This window comes from Vulpes lagopus, chromosome 18 (assembly GCF_018345385.1).
Source record: "Vulpes lagopus strain Blue_001 chromosome 18, ASM1834538v1, whole genome shotgun sequence".
NCBI classification, from domain to species: Eukaryota; Metazoa; Chordata; class Mammalia; order Carnivora; family Canidae; genus Vulpes; species Vulpes lagopus.
Genome location: NC_054841.1, coordinates 191,973 through 210,860, shown reverse-complemented (window position 1 = coordinate 210,860; position 18,888 = coordinate 191,973). Strand labels below are relative to the sequence as shown.

The 18,888-nt window shown below is 68.8% G+C and overlaps 3 protein-coding genes across 6 annotated transcripts in view; 2 read left to right on the top strand and 1 right to left on the bottom strand.

Moving 5' to 3' along the window:
- Positions 1-4,344, top strand: part of PRPF6 (pre-mRNA processing factor 6) — a 41,638-nt gene extending 37,294 nt beyond the window's left edge. The window contains exons 19-21 of the mRNA XM_041732898.1: positions 1,492-1,606; positions 3,565-3,691; positions 4,067-4,344. Coding sequence (XP_041588832.1) covers positions 1,492-1,606; positions 3,565-3,691; positions 4,067-4,219 — 395 coding nt within the window. The 3' untranslated portion in view covers positions 4,220-4,344. The remainder of the gene's footprint in view (positions 1-1,491; positions 1,607-3,564; positions 3,692-4,066) is intronic.
- Positions 4,345-5,651: 1,307 nt separating this feature from the next.
- On the top strand, positions 5,652-11,574 carry C18H20orf204 (chromosome 18 C20orf204 homolog). 4 transcript variants are annotated; one of them, XR_005984418.1, is made up of 4 exons: positions 5,652-6,376; positions 7,508-8,017; positions 8,137-9,161; positions 10,525-11,574. XR_005984418.1 is itself a non-coding variant. In XM_041732901.1 (4 exons), the coding sequence occupies exons 1-4, from the start codon at positions 6,374-6,376 to the stop codon at positions 8,269-8,271; spliced, it is 567 nt and encodes a 188-aa protein (XP_041588835.1). In that variant the 5' UTR covers positions 5,652-6,373; the 3' UTR covers positions 8,272-11,574. The 4 variants fall into 4 exon arrangements, 3 of the variants coding, with proteins under 3 accessions (XP_041588835.1, XP_041588833.1, XP_041588834.1); XM_041732901.1 differs by having other exon boundaries at positions 7,508-7,783; positions 7,865-8,017; positions 8,137-11,574; XM_041732899.1 differs by having other exon boundaries at positions 8,137-11,574.
- Positions 11,575-15,355: 3,781 nt separating this feature from the next.
- SOX18 (SRY-box transcription factor 18) lies at positions 15,356-17,961 on the bottom strand. The gene is made up of 2 exons (XM_041732157.1): positions 16,991-17,961; positions 15,356-16,424 (listed from the first exon to the last, which is right to left on the bottom strand). The coding sequence occupies exons 1-2, from the start codon at positions 17,340-17,342 to the stop codon at positions 15,670-15,672; spliced, it is 1,107 nt and encodes a 368-aa protein (XP_041588091.1). The 5' UTR covers positions 17,343-17,961; the 3' UTR covers positions 15,356-15,669.
- Positions 17,962-18,888: the final 927 nt, after the last annotated feature.

Genomic DNA, 18,888 nt, shown 5'->3' with positions numbered 1-18,888 from the left:
TCACACATGCCGGTAACGTGCTTTGTCTGTCAGAGCTTCAGCTGCACTTGGTCTCAGGCATTTGCACTGCGTCTCTACTCCTGGCGTGAGGAGTTTGACTTTGTGCTCTGGTGTGCCCCCGTTACTTTTTCTTCTGCAGCTTAACTTCTGGTATCTTACCTTACGTCTAAACACGAGTGTAGGGACGCCCGGGGGGCTCAGCAGTTGAATGTCTGCCTTGGGCTCAGTCCGTGGCCCTGGGGTCCCGGGATCGAGTCCTGCGTCGGGCTCCCCACAGGGAGGCTGCTTCTGCCTCTGCCTGTGTCTCTGCCTCTCTCTCTGCGTCTCTCAGGAATAAATAAAATCAATCAATCAAATCTAGTTTAAACATATGTGCAGAACGAACATATTTGGAGTTTAATAAACAAAAGATATTAAACATCACCTATAGGTCACCCAGCAGGCTCAGCGGGTGGAGCGTCTGACTCGTCATCTCTGGGTTGTGAATTAGAGCCCTATGCTGGGTGTGGAGATTACTCAAAAATAAAATCTAGGGCAGCCCCGGTGGCCCAGCGGTTTAGCGCCGCCTTCCGCCCAGGGTGTGATCCTGGAGACTGGGCATTGAGCCCCAGCCCTGTCAGGCTCCCTGCATGGAGCCTGCTTCTTCCTCTGCCTGTGTCTCTCATGAATAAATAAATGAAATCTTTTTAAAAATTACAATAAATAAATGAATGAATGAATGAATGAATAAAATCTTGACCCCCCCCCCAAAAAAAGTCTTGTGTAAGCCCACTCCTGAGAAACTGTTAGTTTTAGCTCACTTGTATTATTACAGCCTGTCACTGCACACAACTGAAGTGCTACTATGTGTTGAGTGTTGTGCCTTGTTTTAAAGCTGAAAGGGTTATTCTGTTTAAGATGTTACTTATTATTTATTTGAGACCGATAACAGGAGTGTGGGGAGGGTTGGAGGCAGAGGGAGAAGCAGGGTCTCCGCTGAGCAGGGAGCCTGACCCGGGATTGATCCCAGAATCCCCAGATCACGACCTGAGCCGAGGACAAATGCTTCACCACCTGAGCCACCCAGATGCCCTTATAACTGAAAGTTTTGTGAGAATTTTCCATCATCATCAAATCTTTAGGAATGTATATTTTTTAGTGGCTTCATAGAACGTACCCGTGGATGTGCTAGAAGTATGCCGCTCACCTGTCGGCCAGTTTGAATCTTTACTGGCGTTTCTGATTGTTTTGTTGTAATAAATCCTTGCGTGTGGAATTACAGCATTGGTGGGAATGAATCTCGTAGGTTTGGGGTTCTTGCAACCCAGTCACCACTGGAAAGTTGTCTGGCCTGTGCCGTCAGGGCTGCTGTGGGGCAGACACATGGAGGTCGTGGCCGCGGGCTGCGGGCACCCAGGGTCGGCCAGCCCCTCTCGAGGTAGCCTGCACGTGGTTGGGCTGTTTCTGAGAGCAGAGGTGGGTGTGAGCTGTGGTGTTGTGTCTGAATTGCAGGTGTCCTGTGGTCTGAAGCCATCTTTCTTGAGGCGAGGCCCCAGAGGAAGACCAAGAGCGTCGATGCCCTGAAGAAGTGTGAGCATGACCCCCACGTCCTCCTAGCTGTGGCCAAGTGAGTGGGGGGTTCCTCTGGGATTGCTGACCTTTGGGGCGCCTAATAGAACCCCTTAGGGTCCTTGGCCACCAGAGCTCCGTGACAAAGCACTTCTGCTTTGACCCAAAGTGGGCACACCTCCACGCAGAGGCCACGCAGACACATGCTGCCCCGCTGGCCTGGGCTGCCTGGAACCACAGACGCAGCTTGCTCTGGGCCCAGCCTGCCTTCCCTCCGTCCTGGGCTCCTGATGGGGCTGCTCTCTTGTCTGTGGCACTTTCAGTTTATACCTCCACGTGTCCGTGGCCGTAGGAGGCAAACTTGCTGACATTGGTCCACACAGAATTGAGTGAGCAAAGTCCTTTGGCTCAAAGGGCTATAAGCAAGGTGTTTTTCTTGTGTGAGGGTGAGAAAGCAGACATCTTCACCGTGGTGACCTCAGGGGCGATCCAGGGCCCATCGGTCAGGCCCAGTCGGCGTGCATGGGGGTGTGGATGTGGATGTGCCGGAGACCATCTTTCCTTGAGGGTGCATGGTCCCAAGGGCAAGAGGAGGTCAGCCGGTGGCCTCCCAGCAGCAGCTCGCGTGCCGGGTGCTGGCTCAGGTGCTCCCTGGGGAGGCATGTGGTGTGCGGGGCATGGGAGGAAGCGTAGGGTCTTGGGAAGATGGAGTGACGTCGTGGCCGTGCGTGGAGGGCCTGAGGGCAGGGTGGGAGGTGACTGGCCTGGGAGGTGGAGGGTCCTCAGGAAGAACCTCAGCTGGGCTCCTGGGACTGCACGGGCCTCACCTGGGGGGGCGGGGGGCGGCCCGTGCAGCCCGGGAGCTCCCATTGTGCTGTCGCTGCCTGGGCAGGAGCCGGGCCGTCCCCTGCAGTGGGCTCAGGTGCCACAGGGCTGAGGGCACCGGCTCCTGAGGCCCAGCCTGGGCCCGTCTGGGGCTGCCTGCCTCCTGCCCTGTGCTTCCGCCTCCCAGAACGACTGTTATGTGTAACACTCCGATAGGGCGGCCATAAAACCTCGTAAAAGGCTTTGCTAAGTCAATAAGTCACTCCTTGCTGTTCCCAGGTTGGTGTTCTGTGTACCTGCTATCGGGGTTTGTGCTCTTTAAGTCATAGTTTATCTAACACCAAGCAATTAAGAATACCACAAGGCTTAAAAAACAATCAAGCTATCAGGGCACGAAGTCACTCGTCCCGTAACCGAGGCCAGCGCCAGCAGCTGCCCTGAACGGCAGGTTCATGGTGTGGGGTTGGCTTCGGTGCCTGTGGCCCCGGGGCTGGTGGAGCTGGCTGGAAGCACCCAGAGCCCCAGGCTGTCCGAGGGCCCTCGTGGGTCCTTTGGTTCCTGGCCAGCCTCACCCGTGGCTCCCAGCACCGCCTGGTTTCGGGCGTGTCTGTCTGCTCTGGTCCACGTGTCTGCTCTGGTCCACGTTCCCGGTACTGACCCAAGGCCCAGCCCCTGAGTGTCGGCTGGGTTCCCGCTGGAGGCCGCGCGGGCCTGGGGCTGGCGGTGGGGTGAGAGCAGAACGATCCCGAAGGTACCTACTGAGGAGCGGGTCGAGACGTCACCTTCCCGGGTCAGAGTCGTAATTTGACTTTTTGTCAGGTTTACTCTCCTAGTCTGGTATTTTCCCCAGAGGGAAATACACGGACTTAAAGGAGTTTGAAGTTCTTGGTCTCTGAGGATTTTTTAAGAAACGGCTGTTTGAGCTCTGATGGACCGTTGCAAGCCGGTGATCTGGAGGGACGCCCAGGCAGCCAGGCCCGCCCTCGGCTCTCCCGGGGGGCCCCAGGGGCTCACCAGGGACAGGAGATCCGTGTGGCCAGAGCCAAGCCCCGTGCTGGCCACAGCCAGGGCTGGGCTCGCTGTGCACTCAGGCCCGGGCAGGCGGCGCCCAGGTCACTCGTGCTGGCCCCGCAGCAGCCCTCGGGCACCGTCGGACGTGACCACTCAGTCTGCGCTTGCGCTTCCGCACAGGCTGTTCTGGAGCGAGCGGAAGATCACCAAGGCCAGAGAGTGGTTCCACCGCACGGTGAAGATCGACTCGGACCTGGGGGACGCCTGGGCGTTCTTCTACAAGTTTGAGCTGCAGCATGGCACGGAGGTGAGGTGCTGCTCGGCGACCGGGGGTCCACTGCCCCCACACCGGGGCGGGGGGGCGTGCACAGCAGTCCCGTCCCCCCCCCCGCCACCGACAGTCTCTGCTTCCACAGCTCTTTCTCCCTACAGCCTGGTAGCCTGAAACGTAGACGTTTGGGTGATTTTAAGGGGTGTCTTAGTATTTCTTGAGAAGTTGGTGCCTGGGGCATGGGATCCCAAGAGTAAAAGGGTGGGCTGAGGACTGACCTTGTGCCCCGTGGGTTCTGTCCCAACTCCATGCGAGCCCGGAGGTAGCTTTCGGGGGAGCCTGGTGCGGCGGCCAGCACGTGGGGCCCCCTGGGAGGAGCCCTGACTCGAGCGCCCGCTGGTCCCTGCGCAGGAGCAGCGCGAGGAGGTGAGGAGGCGCTGCGAGAACGCCGAGCCCCGCCACGGGGAGCTGTGGTGCGCTGTGTCCAAGGACATCGCCAACTGGCAGAGGAAGATCGGGGAGATCCTTGTGCTGGTGGCAGCCCACATCAAGAACACCTTCTGATCATCGGTCCCCGTTGGGCGCGGGCCTCGGGGCAGCACGTGGAGGAGCGTGGGGTAGCAAGGAGAGGCTGGGAGGGGCTCTGAGCTGTCCATCCTGCTCTTTGATTAAACTTTTTCTAGATAGTGCGTCCAGATTGGTGACCTGGTTTTCTCTGCGCCAGTCCCCCCCATGCCGCCCCCCCCACTCGGCCCTCCGGCCTTGTAGGGGCTCATTGGGGTTCTTGTTTTCAGAGGGCCTCTCGCAGACAGCCATATGCTGTCTGCCTCCCAGGGAGGCCGTGTGCCTCCCTGGCTCGGGGTGGGCGCGGGGGCGGGGGCGGGCACGTTCTGGGAACAGCCGGACCCGCTCTCCTGGCGACGACGGCCTTATCCCCCTGGGTGGGGGGCGCCTCACAGTCTGCCCCCCAGGGTCGCTGGCGTTCCCGAGTGAGAGCGCAGACGGCAGGTTCAGCTTCCCGCAGTGCCTCCCAAACTGTGTCGCTAGGGGGTCACCAGGAGGCCCTTCGGGTGCGCGTTGAGGGAAGTGTTACCAAGAAGAGATTTTCTCACATTTGCTAGTGAATTTATTTTTCCTAAGTTACCAGTTTTGTCCTAAAGCGCTTGTAACCGCCCTCATGTCTGGACTGGAAAAGGCATAACCTGGAGTCTGAGTGGAGTCCCGCGGCTGGTGTGTGAGGACAGAGGCCTTCTCAGCTGTGGGTCCCGTGTGTCCCGCTGGAAGCCGCCAGGGTCCCCGAGGAGGGGTGTGTCGGCCACGGCTCAGGCGTCTGGCCAGAAGTCCCAGGTTGTCCGGAGGCCGGGGCCAGGGGGAAGAGGTGCTGATTGTTACGTGTGGAGAGAGGGCAGCTGGCAGCTGTCCCCGCACGTGCACGCACCGGGAGATTCCGGGGGGCCTGGCACCTCTTGATGCCCCGTGACACCCGTGACGGGGCCTCCAGCCGGCTCCGCCCTCCCAGGCAGCCCAGGTTGGGCGGCACTTGCCTCAACGCCAGCACCTGAGATGCGGCTCCGCTGGGCCCACCTCTGGTTCTGGGGGCCAGGAGGACGCTGGGTGCCCGGAGCAGGCCCCACGCCACCCTGTGGCCCGGATCCCACTCAGGCTGGATCCGGACATGCTTCCTCCGCCTCGCATCCTGAGGTGGGCCAGGCCCATGGAGCGGTGCAGGGCGGCTCACGGGGGGGGGGGGGGGGGGGGGGGGGGGGTCTCTGCGGGGTCTTGGCGGGGACCTCGGAGTTTCCTCCGATCTCTTGGAGGAGGAGGGAGGGACCCTGCCTGCTACACAGAACGGGTCCCGGAGGCTTTAGGGGCTTGGCAGCCAGCCGTTCTGTACAATCCCAGGGGTGCTGGCAGCCTTCCCGCTGGAAGCCACCAGGGTCCCCTGGGTTGGACCTGGCTTCTCCCGGCCGCTCCTCCGATCTCGTGGTCAGGCGCGGCCTCTGGAGAGCCCTTGGAAAGTTCTGGAACATCGGGATCATCATGTGTGAATGTCCTCTCCTTCACGTGGGGATGGTTTCCGCTGAGGTGCTTGCTCGGCTTTTCGTCAGCCGGCAGGTCTTCGGTTGTGGGTCCAGGTGGGCTGGCTTCTGGAGGCTGCTCTGAGGTGCTCTGGGGGGGCACCGGGCACAGCCAGGCACGGGCGTGGCAGCCCCCGCTCTCGGGCGCCCAGGGCTCCCCCAGCAGAGGACCCCCTCAGCCTGGGACGACCCCCAGCCCCTGGCCCGGACTCGAGGGTCAGGGGCAGGCTCCCCCCCCCCCCCCCCCCGGGCTCCCAGAGGGCAGCACCTGCAGAGGGGCAGGCGCCCCGGCCACCCGCCTCTTCAGTAGCGCAGCAGACCGTCCTGGGGCTGCGGCTTGAGCACGACCCTGGCTGGGCAGGGAGCCCGCAGCGGCTCCAGGGTCAGATTGATTGAAGAAGCAATTGGATAGGAGGTGGGGAGAGGGAGGGGGTAGGGCCGGGATCCTGGGGCCTCCCTCCTGCTCCCTCCCTCCTTCCCCAGAGGAGCCAACTTCAAAAGCCTCCTCTGCCCGCCGCCAGCGCTCCCTGCTGCAGCCTGTCCTGAGGCCTCAGCCGCCCCCTGCCCACGGACCCGCGACCCACGGTTATGTGCCAGGCCCCCTGGCGGGGCTGAGGGAGGGCCTCGCCGTGACAGGCCCATGGTGAGCGGCCACTGGGGAGGGGGCCCACGTGGCCAGAGGGTTGGGGAGCGTGGTCCAGGGGAGGTGGCTTGGCCCTCCGTGCCCTGCCGGGAAGTCCCCCCGGGTTCCCGCCACCTCAGTCCGGCTGGCTGGGCCCTGGGTGCCGGTTCCCGGCAGTGGGGGGCCGGTGGGGGCGGGAGGGGGCTGCTGGGCCTCCGGGTCAGGCCCCTCGTGCCAGGGCTGCCCTGCTCTCTCCGGCCGCGTGACCTCCCCATGCCCACGGCTGCTGCCCGGCTGCGACCCCTGCCCCTCTGGGCATGCCTGGGGGCGAGCTCGAGGGGCCACAGCGAACCTGCCAGCGCTGCACCCCAGGCCTCTGTGCTGCTTGGGGTGCGGCCCGGCGGGCCCCCCTCCCAGGGCTGGGAAGCGGAGTCGAGTCCTGCGTCTCGCTGGCTTCACATGATTAATTTTCCCGTTGCTGTTTGACTCCAGCCCGGGGGCCTGGGGTGGTGTGTGGCCCGGGGTGGGGAACTAGCTGCTCGCTCTCCGACCTGTGGGCCTCTCCCCAAGCCGGGCTCTTGGGGGGGAGGCTGGAGAAGGCGTGTCTGGTGTGGCACAGCTGCCCCCCTCCGCTGCCCCTGGGGGTTCCCCCAAGCCTTCCCCTCCCAGGGGGGGTGTGGCCTTGCGCGGAGCCCTCAGCCCTGTCCTGCTGGGTGGGAGGTGCTGGGGTGCCCTGCCCGAGCTGGAAGAGCCTGGGGGAGCGGTCCTGCTGGAACCAGAGCACTTCTGCCCCCGTTCTGGGGGGCGGGGGCCGCTCCGGAGGAGAGCTTGGCCCTGTTGGGGGCGGGATGCGGGCTGCACCCCTAGGCCAAGGTCAGCTCTGCCCCTGGCGCCCCCCTCCCGGCCCTGCCTCCCAGCCCCCCACCATTCACCCCGCGTCTGCATAGAGCTGTGTGGCCTTCACGCCCCCATCCATCCTGCCCCAAACCTGAGACAGCAAGGACGTGTCCTGCTAGCCCGTGCCTCGGTCACGATGGCCCGCGACCTCTCCGCTGTGCACCTGCTGGGAGACTCCTGGGGGCTGTCGTGGGGGCTGCAGTGGGGGCCCCCCCCAGGCCTGGGCACCCCGCCCTGACCCAGCGTCCCTTCCAGGTGACTCCCAGGCCTGCACTCTGGGCGCTCCTGCTGGCTCTGCTGGGGATGGCGCCCGGCCAGGCAGGGCTCCGCGCCTGCAGCGTCCCTAACGTGCTCCGCCACTACCGAGCGGTCATCTCGGAGGACCTGCAGGCCGCCGTGAGGCAGGGAGGGCCAGGGGCCGCGTGGACAGGGCCGGGCTCCCGACCCCTGCATTTCATTCAGAAAAACCTGACTGGAGCTGCGGCCTCTGGCTGGAGGGGTCGGGTGGGAGCTTCCTGCAGTGCCCAGAAGGTACGGGCCGCCCTCCCCTTGCCTCTGGCGCCCCCGGGGCCTCCCACAGGGCCCTCCCAGCGTCCTCCCTTCCTTCCCCAGGAGCGCGGAATCCTACTGTCCATCGCGTCCCTGGGTCGGACCCTGCGCAGGGTGGTGGCCGGGCGCCGCCGCGGGGCGCTGGAGAGAGCAGCGTGGACCGTGGCCCTGCGCACAGACGCGGTCATGCGGCGCCACTGCTGGGCGCTGCGCCAGGTGCGCGGGGCCGGCCCGGGTCCCTCCCCACCCACGGGCCCCCTGCCCCCGGGAACTCGGAGGGACGCGGGGGTGGGGACCCCAGGCGCTCGCTGACCGCCCCGCCCCCGTCCTGACAGCGGAGCCGGTGGCCCAAGAGTCGCCCTCCCCGGCGGCGGCGCGGCAGCCGGAGGCTCGTGCTGCGCGCCCTGGATGCCATCGCCACCTGCTGGGAGAAGCTGTTCGCGCTGCGGGCGGCCACGGAGGGCACCTAGCGTCCTGCACGCCCACAGGAGCCCGCGGGGCCCGGAACCGGCCTCTCCCTCGGGCTGGCCTGCCGCTGGGTCCCGGCCCCTCCCTGTGGCCCACGCTCCTGGGGGGCCCTGGGCCTGCGGGCGATGCTCCAGGCGCCAAGCCAGGACTCAATAAACTGCTGCTGCTGCCGTCTGGTGGTCTTCCCTTGGCCCGCAGGCCGTGGGGCCGGCGCCGGGTCGCCCACACCTGCCGGGTCCCCCACGCCCAGTCCCCCACACCTGCCCGGTCCCCCACGCCCGGGCGAGGGTCGGGCGCTGCGCTCCCCGCCGTGGGCAGCAGGGGGCGACCCGGGTCGCTGGACGGACCTCCCCTGCTCCGGGGCAGCTCCAGGCCGGGGGTGCTCTAGCGCCCTGAAATGTCCGGTCCCGGCCTGCTGACTCTGGAATGGGGGAAGGGTGGACATGGAGGGGAAGGCCGAGCTTTGTGAATCCAGAGCAAAACAACCGGATAAAGGAAACGGGCCTGAAGGGAAGCCAGTCGCTGGCCCGGCTGCTCGCGAGGCCAGGCCGTTTCCTGCGGCCCTGGGAGGGGTGCTCAGGGATCCGCCGTCCTGGGCTCTTGGCGGGGTGAGGGGCTGACCCCGGGCTCCCTGGCCCACAGCTGCGTGGGCCCGAGTGTCCAGGACGCCTCCCCAGTCAGCCCGGGGCGGGTGGGGCAGTCGGCAGGTCAGGCACCCGGACGCCCGAGGACTCCACAGCGCTCACAGTCCCCGGACAGGTGGATGGGCCAGGCCCGGCCTCGGTGCGGAGCGGCCCTCACGGTAGGGCCGTCGGCACCGCCCGAGGTGAGGGGTGGAGGAGCTGCCCTGAGCCAGCTGCCCGCCGTGCGTGTGCTGAGCCCGGCACAGGAGGTACAGATCCTGCCCCAACCTCAGCCAGGAAGCCCACGGCACCCCGTGCCCCGTGACCTGCGCACAGCACAGCCACCCAAGCTTCCCGGACCTCGGGACGCGGCAGCCACCTGCTGCATGCCCAGCAGGAGCCCCAGGCCACGCGGGGCAGCTGCCCCGGGGGCCTGACGTGGGGACGAGGGCGATGCTTACTCAGGGGTTGGACCCCCGGCCGGGCTCGTGCTGCTCGTGCTCCGTGGGCGTGCCACGGTGTGCAGTGGGCTGCGGGCTACGGGGTCACGGCCGCGGAAGGGCAGCCTGCGGAGGGTCTGAGCTGAGCAGCGACGCTCGAGTCGGGTCGTGAGAGGTCCACTGGCCTCGCGGGAGATGGTCGGTGGGGCCCAGGGCCATGGGTGGGGCGAGGCGAAGGAGGAGGGCTGGACACGAAGCTCTGGGGTCCGGCCTGGGTGCTTGGAGGGGCCCAGCAGGGCGCCGGCCTCAGGCTCTGGCCTCAGTTGGGTGGAGCGTCAGGTGTGGGGCCGCCGGGTCGGGGCCGAGGGTCAGTAAGCGTCCAGGGCTCTGGGTGCAGGCGGGGACAGGGACGGGGTCTGCATGACAGCCGCCCCTGCCCGTCTCCCCAGGGCTCCTTGCACGTAGATCTGCCCGGCCCCAGAGCCCTGGGGGCGTCCGAGGCAACTTCCGGGCTGTCGGGGCTGCTGCCACCCACGGTGCCCCTTCCCTGCTGAGAGCAGTTGGGCTGCCCTGGGGGAGGGAGGTGGGCGGCCCCCCAGCCTGGGGGCGGGGGCGGTGGGAGCAGGGCGAGGCCTGGGGGCCCACCGCCGTCCCACAGGCTCAGCCCCACCTGGCCCAGCTCTCCCTGGCGGGCGGCCCTCCCGGAGTCGACCCCCAGGGCAACTGGACGGGCTCAGGGCAGGGCCTGGGGGGCACCCGCCCGCAGCACCGCGTCCGCCTGGGGCCTGGCACCCGGGTCCCCCACGGGGTCTGCCGCGGCCCCCGTCGCACAGCGCCCGGCCGGCTGCGAGGCCCGCGGTAGCGAATCCTCACTGTGGCTCAGCACAGACTCCTCGTCCCCCTCGGTCCTGGGGCGCAGAAGCCCAGCGGCACTGCGACCTGGGGCTGAGCCTGGCTCCAGGGCTGGCGGCCTCGCGGCTCCGCGCCTGCCTCCTGCACGTGGCCACTCCTCCTGCGGGACTTTGCCCCACGCTAACGGCCGCCAAGTCCGTGTCCCTGCACCTCCAGGTCCTCGGCGCGTCGGCCAAGGCTCTGTTCTGAGCGAGACCCCACTGCCGGCCCCGGGCGGGCAGGTGGACCTGTCTTTCCTCCTGCGGCCCCCTCCAGCCGCTGCCGCATCTTCCTCGCACAGGATGGTGGCAAGTTGGGCTGCTGGCTTCCGGGACGAGGTCCGCTGGTCCAGGACGGGGACGGCCACAGTGACCCGGCGAGACAGGACCAGAGGGGAAGCCCGGGCTGCCCCACTCGGACCCCAAGACGTCCGGCCTGCTGTTGAGCACCAGGACCCCCTTGGTGGCTTGTCCAGCGGCACCCGCTGCTCAGTGACGCCGGCTGGACCTGACCAGCACCAACAGGCGCGGCGGGACCCCCGAACAGGGCCAGAGCAGTTGTCCTGTCCCGTGAGTCCCTGGCCCCCCACCCGCGAGGCCCCTCCTAGCTGAGGTCTGGGGCAGGCGGCCTGAGCCCGGCTCTTCCTCAGACAGACGTGGGTTCCGGGGCACATGCGTGGCCCACACCCCGCGCCGTCCTGTCCCATCCACGTGCCTTCTCAGCTGCTTCCGGGGGGGGGGGGGGACGGTCCTAGGGGGAGGGGCTGTGCCAGGGTGGCAGACGAGGCCGCAGGGCACGGCCAGGGTTGTGCAACTTCCCGAAGCCAGGGAGCCAGACCCCCCGTGTGCAGCTCCAAAAGGAGGGGGGCCATGCCTACTTTGAAGGGCAGCCCGTGTCCCACAGCCTCCCCAGACTGGGAGCCTTTGAAAGAACATCTGGAACACGGGCGACTGGCAAGCTGGTCTCTGGATTTGAAAACCAGAAAGTCAATCTGACGTTGCCACTTGTGTGTTCTCGCGCCCACACCCGCTCCCCTCCCCCACCCCACCCCACTTCCTACCTCTGCCTCTGCGCAGGCTGGGGAGGGGGCGGGGACTGCGGGTCCCGTGGGCAGCCTGGCTGGGCGAGGGGCGCTGGGAAGCGGGAGCGTGTGCCCTGCCCGGGGCCTGCGCAGACAGGGTCCGGCTCCCGCATCCAGGGGCCACGGCTGTGGGACAGGATGTGAGGTAGCCAGGCCCTGCACCTGGCGCTGGGCGCGGGGGGGCCTGGGGCCACGGGCAGGCCGGGAGGAAGCACCTGCGGCCAGACCTGAAGGCTGCGCGGCCTCGCTGGCACCTGGCCCTCGCCTGTGAGCCCGAGCGCGGTCCCGGCTGCAGGTGTGCCAGGGGCTGCCCGCCCATCTGTGCTCCCCGTGGGAACACACGGGCCCCCCACTCCAGGAAGCAAAGACGCGGGGGTGGGGGGTGCCAGGTGCCGCGGCCCATTGTCCCTGCCAGGGGCCTGAGGACCCTGGGGGCTCCAGGGACCGTCCCCATCCTGTCCCCTCCCGAGGAAAAGACCCAGCTCTGTAAACACAGAAGCAAACAACAAGCATCATCCCCCAGCCCCATGAACCCCCACCTTCCCGGCCTTCCTCCTGAGGAGCCAGCAGGGATTCCACACTTGCTGGGGGAAGTGAGTCCTTGTTTTGGGGGAAACGGGAAGGTCAAGACCTGGGGGGGAGGTGGGCCAGCCTGGGGTTGGCCGCTGGCCGCTGGGTCAGCACTGGGCTGTGGGCCCCGCCGTTGTGAATCCTCTCCGCGCCCCCCGTGGGGCTTGAGCCCACAGCCCCGAGGTCATGAGGCCACGGGGCTCCCATCTGGGGGTGCTCAGCCCGGCTTGGCCGAGGCGGGACATGGTCTCCTCACCCCCGGCCACAGCCCGCTTGTGGCCCGCGCAGCAAGGGGTGAGGTGGCCGGGACTCCCGGCCAGGGGAACAGGCGCTGTCCTCAGGTCGCTCCCCGCGTCCCCTCCCGGCTGTGCGGGGCGTGAGGCCAGGGGTCCCCGGCTGCGGCCCAAGATAAGCGCCGCACCCGGCGGCCACTTCCTGCATTTCCTCCCAGCGCCGCCGCCGCGCACCCCTTCCTGTTTTCTCGGCGCTGCAGGCTGGCAGGAGCGTGGGATACGGGGCGGGGACGTGGGGCTGCGGATGGGGTCGTGGCCACAGGGCCTGGTCGCCGGTCTCACAGAGGGTTGCGGGAGCCGTGCGCAGGGCGGGGAGCCCCCAGCGTGCCAAGCCACTGCCGCCCGCCTGGCCCCCAGGCGAGGCTACAGGTGGGGAGGGAGCCCCGCGGACTCGCGGCCTGAAACACACGACAAGGAGACACCCCCCCCTCCCTCGGGCCGGGGCCCAGCCTGCACTGCACCAGGTCCTGGCTCACCCACGGCCCCGCCGCCGTGGGGAGGGCAGATCTGCGCCCCTTTGGCTCTCCGTGCCTGACCTGCTTGCTCAGGCCCGGTCATTAGGGACACAAGCCTGGGTGATGTTAGTGAAATGCATGTGCACACGAAACCTTTGTACACGCATGTTCCCGGCAGCAGCATTCACAGTCTGAGTGCCCGCGGTTGGGGTGGTCTCGTCACAGCCGGCCGTGAGCCCCACAGCGGGAGGGAGGACGCGACATCGCCACACTCGGTGAACAAAGCCACACTCAGGGTCCACTGATTGCATGAGGTCGCTCACGCAAAGCGTCCAGAACAGGCCAATCCACGGAGAGGGAAGGTTGATGATGTTTCTGGGGCCCGGGAGCCACTGCCCCGCGTGGGGAGCGGAGGGACCCTGGGCTGAGGGGCGTGCGGGCTGCACGGCCTGCACCGTCCTCCCCGTGGACTGAAACCACGGCTGCGGCCGCCAAACTCCAGTGTAGGTTTCGAACGATGTGGGCCCGAGTGGGGAGGGACACTGCGCCCCTCCCAGCGCCGGCCTGGCTGTGGGCGTCCCCAAGGGCGTCTGGGGGAGCATGTCCACGAGGGACAGGGCTCATCCCGCCTGCTGCGCCACCCCCCCTGCCCCCGGCTGCCTGTTGAGGAGGGCTGGATGCCGCGGCCGGGCTGGGTGCAGGGCGTGGGAGCCCGCGCGGGGCAGGGCCACTAGGACTTCCCGCCAGGAGCGAGGCCGCCTGACTCAGCGGGAGCCGGGGGTGGGGACTTCCCTTTACTGAACCTCCAGGAGGCAGGTGGGTGGGGCCAGGAGGGGAGCCGTGGGACGCCTGGCCCGGGCTGGACAGGGCTGGGGCTGTGGCCAGGCCCCTCGGAGTGCTCCCTGGCGGGGCAGAGGGTCCTGGGGGGACCTGCCCCCCCCCGCCCCCCGCACCGGCCCACCGCACCGAGGAGCTGCTATTGGAAACAGCTGCTCTCCGTGGGAGGCCCTCTCCTGTTCCCACCCGGCTCCTGGTCTCCCCCAGCCCCCAGCGGTGGGGGCTGCCCCCCACTGGCCCCCACTGGCCCTGTGCGGGGCGGGGGGGGCTTGCGGGCCTCGAGCTCTGTCCTCTCCCTACCGCGGCAGCACCCGCCGGCCCCCGACCTGCTGACCCCAAGGTGCCCGGGAGGGTGCACCCTCTGGACGGGATGGGGTGGGGTGAAGACTTGGGAACGCAGGGTGGGAGAATAGTGCTGCAGCCGTGCCAGGAAGCTGGAGGGACACAGCTGGCCCTGGCTTCGGGCTGGCACCTCTCTCCTGCGTCCGCGGGTGTGTCGGGGCCCCGGCTGCAGGTAGAACAATGGACAGTGGCTCCACCCACCCAGCCAGGGAGGTCCTCCGTGAGGCTGGTCACAGGGCAGGGGAGGGGGGGCCCACAGCTGGGGCAGAGGCTCCAGGCCCAGAGCTCAGGTCGTCCCTCCCCCACCAGGGGGCAGGCCCAGGGCAGAGCCAGAGCCCAGTAGGGACGGTCCTGGGCACTTCTCTGCGAGGAGCCCAGAACCAGCCTCAGAGCCCCAGGGCAGCGCCCGAACCCCCCCCCCCAGAACCCCGACAGCTGTGACTGGGCTGGATCTGGGCTGGATCGGCCTTTTCCCTGTGTCCCTGCCACGGATCATGCTGGATACTGGGATGTGGGAGGTCTCTGCCCCCCCCCCCCCTGCCCTGGGGTCTCTCCACTTGGGAGTCTGTCTCCTGCCTTCTCCAGCTTGTCTCTGTTCTTTTATGTCTGTTTTTGAGTTTTCTGGACCTTGCAGCTCATGCGGAGGGTAGGGTTGCGGGCACCGCTGCCAGCTGAGGCGTGGCACTCATGCAGGTTAATACTGGGGCGACGTCCCTGCCTCTGGGAGGCAGGTTACCCACAAAAATGGCCCCCGGCCTATTCATGGGCCCCAGGCAGTGGCCCCGTGTGTGGGCTCCCAGACTCACCCACGGACACACGCCGTCCAGCCCTCGTGGGTGCTCACGTGCAGTGGCGGTGCCACCCCGTGTGTGCACACAGAGCATGCAGCTACCCTGCAGCCCTGGAGCCGCGCGGCCTCACGCAGAAGCGTGTGCGAGCTCGCGGACACGCGGGAGGCCGAGCTGGGGCTTTTCTGTGTGTCCCCAGCGAGGGAGCACCCGACCCGGGGCCCAGGCGGGCGGGAGGAGGGCAACCGGGAAGGGCGCCAGGAAGCGGCTTGGGGAGGGGACCCTGGGCCTCCCGGCTCGGCTCGGGTCACCATGAGGAGCAGCGGGGCTGTGTCGTGCGGCGCTCGTTCTGTGGACTCTGGTTCACCAATAACGGGGTTCCACGGTGCCGTGTCCCTTACAGGGGTTACCCTGCCAACCTCCTTTGGGGAGGCGTGTAGGCCTGAGCTCGGGGAAGGTTTTAGTCATGTGCGAATGTATTTATTTGGGAGAGGTTTTTAAGAGGAGACGAGGATGAGTTGGGGTGTGGGGGTGTGCTGACCTCTGCTAGGCTCCAGTTAAAGTGGGGGCTGGGACAGGCGGGGAATGGAAGCTGGGGGGGCAGGGAGCAGCTCTGTCTGGGGGAGAATCCCGGAAGGACGGAGAAGCGGGTGCCCTGGGGCCCGAGCTGGGGGTCAGTCTCCCAGGACGCTCTGGGGGGGGAGGGCGCGGCCAGGGTCCTGGGGTGTACCGCTCCCCCTTCCCCCAACGACCACAGACTCGGGTGTTCAGAGGAAAGAGCGAGTCACTTTATTGTGGCCTCGCCTGGCCCCGGGGGCGACCCAGCTCCTGCTCCTCCTTTAAAGCAAACACTGCTGCTCTTCATACTCAAACAGCCTTGGACATCGGTGCTCTCGGTCACCGGCACCCCTTGGAAGAAGAAATTTCAAAGTTTAATCAAAAATTAAATATGTTGTATTATGCATATAAAAAAGGCAAAGTAAAAAATACAGCCCGGTTCTAGAAAATACACTGCAGGAAGAGAACGGGGCGCTTTGACCCGGAGGGGCGGCGGGCGGCCGGCAGGTCCGAGGCCGGGGCCTAGCCCGAGATGCAGGCGCTGTAGTAGACGGCGCTGCTGGCGTCGGACAGCGCGGCGATCAGGCTGCTCTCCTCGGGGCAGGACATGGCCCGCGGGCCCAGCTTGGCCAGCGCCACGTGGTACGGGAGCCCCGCGCCGTCGGGCCGGGTCCGGCTGCAGTTGAGGTACTGGTCGAACTCGGTGAGGTCCACGTCGGCCCACAGGTCGGCCACGGGCCCCAGCGTGTCGCCGTCGGCTGGGGGCGCCTCGGGGGGCGGCGACAGCGGCCCGGGGAAGGGGCCCGGGCCGGGGCCGTAGTACAGGCCGGTCCTGAGCGCCTCGGCCAGGGGCGCACCGTAGGCGGCGCCGGGGTCCCGGGGCAGCTCGGCCGGGCCGTAGGGCGCCCGGAAGGCTCGCAGCGCGCAGTCCTCGGGCGCGGGGAAGAAGGCGGCCTCGCCGGGCTCCAGGCCGTCCAGCGGCGAGCGCTCGGGCGTCGGCAGCCCCAGCCCGTCGAGCTCGGCGCCCAGCGGGGGCAGCTCCCGGAAGGCTCGCGCCGGGCCCGGCGCCGCGGGGAAGGGCTCTGGCGGCGGCGGCGGGGGCGCCAGGCCCGGGAGCAGGAGGCCGGGCTCCAGCCGCCGGGCCTTGCGCGCCTGCTTCTTGCGGCGCGGCCGGTACTTGTAGTTGGGGTGGTCGCGCAGGTGCTGCACGCGGAGCCGCTCCGCCTCGTCCACGAAGGGCCGCTTCTCCGCCGGCGTCAGCTCCTTCCACGCCTTGCCTGCGGGCCGTGGGCGCGGGGCTCAGCGGGCTGCCTGCCGTCGGGGGGCGCCCTGGGTGCTGGGCGCCCGCTGCCCTCGGTGCCGCTCCCCTGCCCTCAGTGCTCCCTCCCCACCCTTGGTGCCTGCTCCCCTGCCCTGATGCTCCCTCCCCTGCCCTCAGTGACCCCTCCCCGCCCTTGGTGCTCCCTCCCCTGCCCTCGGTGTCCCTTCCTCACCTGCCCCGTCTCTCCCCTGCCCTTGGTGCCCCCTTTCCTGTCTTCAATGCTCCCTTCCCACCCTTGGTGCCTGCTCCCCTGCCCTCAAAGCTCCCTCCCCTGCCCTCGATGCTCCCTCCCCTGCCCTCGGTGCTCCCTCCCCTGCCCTCGGTTCCCCCTTCCCTGCCCTCGGTGCCCCCTTTCCTGCCCTCGGTGCTCCCTCCCCTGCCCTCGGTGCTCCCTCCCCTGCCCTCGGTGCTCCCTCCCTGCCCTCGGTGCCCCCTTCCCTGCCCTCGGTGCCCCCTTTCCTGCCCTCGGTGCTCCCTCCCCCGCCCTCGGTGCCTCCTCCCCGCGCGCCCCGCGCCCCTCACCCAGCATCTTGCTGAGCACCGCGTTGTGCAGGTCCGGGTTCTGCTGCGCCAGCCGCTTGCGCTCGTCCTTGGCCCACACCATGAAGGCGTTCATGGGCCGCCGGATGCGCGACTCGTCGGCCGCCGGGCGCTCCCCGCGGCCGGCCGGGCTGAGGCCATAGCGTCCCGGGTCGGGGCTGCGCGGCGGGCTGCGCGGCGGGCTGGGCGGCGAGGCGGGCGCGGCGGGAGCGGCGGCGGCGGCGGCGGGGAGGCCGCGCGGCTCAGCGGCGGCCGCGGGTCCCGGGGCCCATGCACAGTCGCGGCGGGCGGGCGGGTCGTCCTGTGCGCCGTAGCCGGGCGGCGATCTCTGCATTCCAGCTGGGCGCGGCCTGGGCGGGACGAGCGCGGGCACCTCGGGTCGGGCGGAGCGGGCGGCTAGGACGGCGGTGGCCGCGGGCAGGGCGGGCGCCCAGATATAGCGGCGCGGGGCCGCGGGGCGGGGCACGGGGCCACTGGGCGGGGCGCGGGGCCGCCCCCTCCCCTCCCCCCCGGGGGCGCCCTTGCTTCTCGGAGCACCTCTGCGGAGGAGGGACCCCAGCGGGCCGCCGCCCTGCGCTGCAGCGAGGAGGGGGCGCCCCGGGGGGCTGTCGGGCCTTCAGAACCGCCGGCCCCACCCACGGAGCGGAGGGGCACGGGGCAGCCGCGCGTTTTAACCCCGAGTCCCCGGGACGCTGCCCAAGAACTCAGGAGCCCTGGGCACGTGGGGAAACCTGCCGCGGGTCTTGGGGGCGCGCGGGGCGGCCCGGGGCGCGGGGTCCCCAGCCCTCGGCGCGCGGGGGTCAGCCCTGCGCCCCGAGCTCCTCCCTCTGGGTCACCCCTGCGCCCCGAGCTCCTCCGCCCGCGACACCCCTGCGCCCCGAGCTCCTCCGCCCGCGTCACCCCTGCGCCCCGAGCTCCTCCGCCCGCGTCACCCCTGCGCCCCGAGCTCCTCCGCCCGCGTCACCCCTGCGCCCCGAGCTCCTCCGCCCGCGTCACCCCTGCGCCCCGAGCTCCTCCTCCGCGTCACCCCTGCGCCCCGAGCTCCTCCGCCCGCGACACCCCTGCGCCCCCGAGCTCCTCCGCCCGCGTCACCCCTGCGCCCCGAGCTGCTCCTCCCGCGTCACCCCTGCGCCCCGAGCTCCTCCGCCCGCGTCACCCCTGCGCCCCGAGCTCCTCCGCCCGCGACACCCCTGCGCCCCGAGCTCCTCCCTCCGGGTCACCCCTGCGCCCCGAGCTCCTCCGCCCGCGACACCCCTGCGCCCCGAGCTCCTCCGTCCGCGTCACCCCTGCGCCCCGAGCTCCTCCTCCCGCGTCACCACTGCGCCCCGAGCTCCTCCGCCCGCGACACCCCTGCGCCCCGAGCTCCTCCCTCCGGGTCACCCCTGCGCCCCGAGCTCCTCCGCCCGCGACACCCCTGCGCCCCGAGCTCCTCCGTCCGCGTCACCCCTGCGCCCCGAGCTCCTCAGCCCGCGTCACCCCTGCGGGCTCCGAGCTCCTCTGCCCGCGTCACCCCTGCGCCCTGAGCTCCTCCGTCCGCGTCACCCCTGCGCCCCGAGCTCCTCCTCCCGCGTCACCCCTGCGCCCCGGGCTCCTCCGCCCCGGTCACCCCTGCGCCCCGAGCTCCTCCTCCCGCGTCACCCCTGCGCCCCGAGCTCCTCCGCCCGCGTCACCCCTGCGCCCCAGCTCCTCCGCCTGCGTCACCCCTGCGCCCCGAGCTCCTCCACCCGGGTCACCCCTGCGCCCTGAGCTCCTCTGCCCGTGTCACCCCTGCGGCCCCAAGCTCCTCCGCCCGCCTCACCCCTGTGGGCCCCAAGCTCCTGGCCCGTCCGTGGGACAAAGGAGGTGGACTTGGTGCTCCCCCCACCCCACAAGCCAGAGCC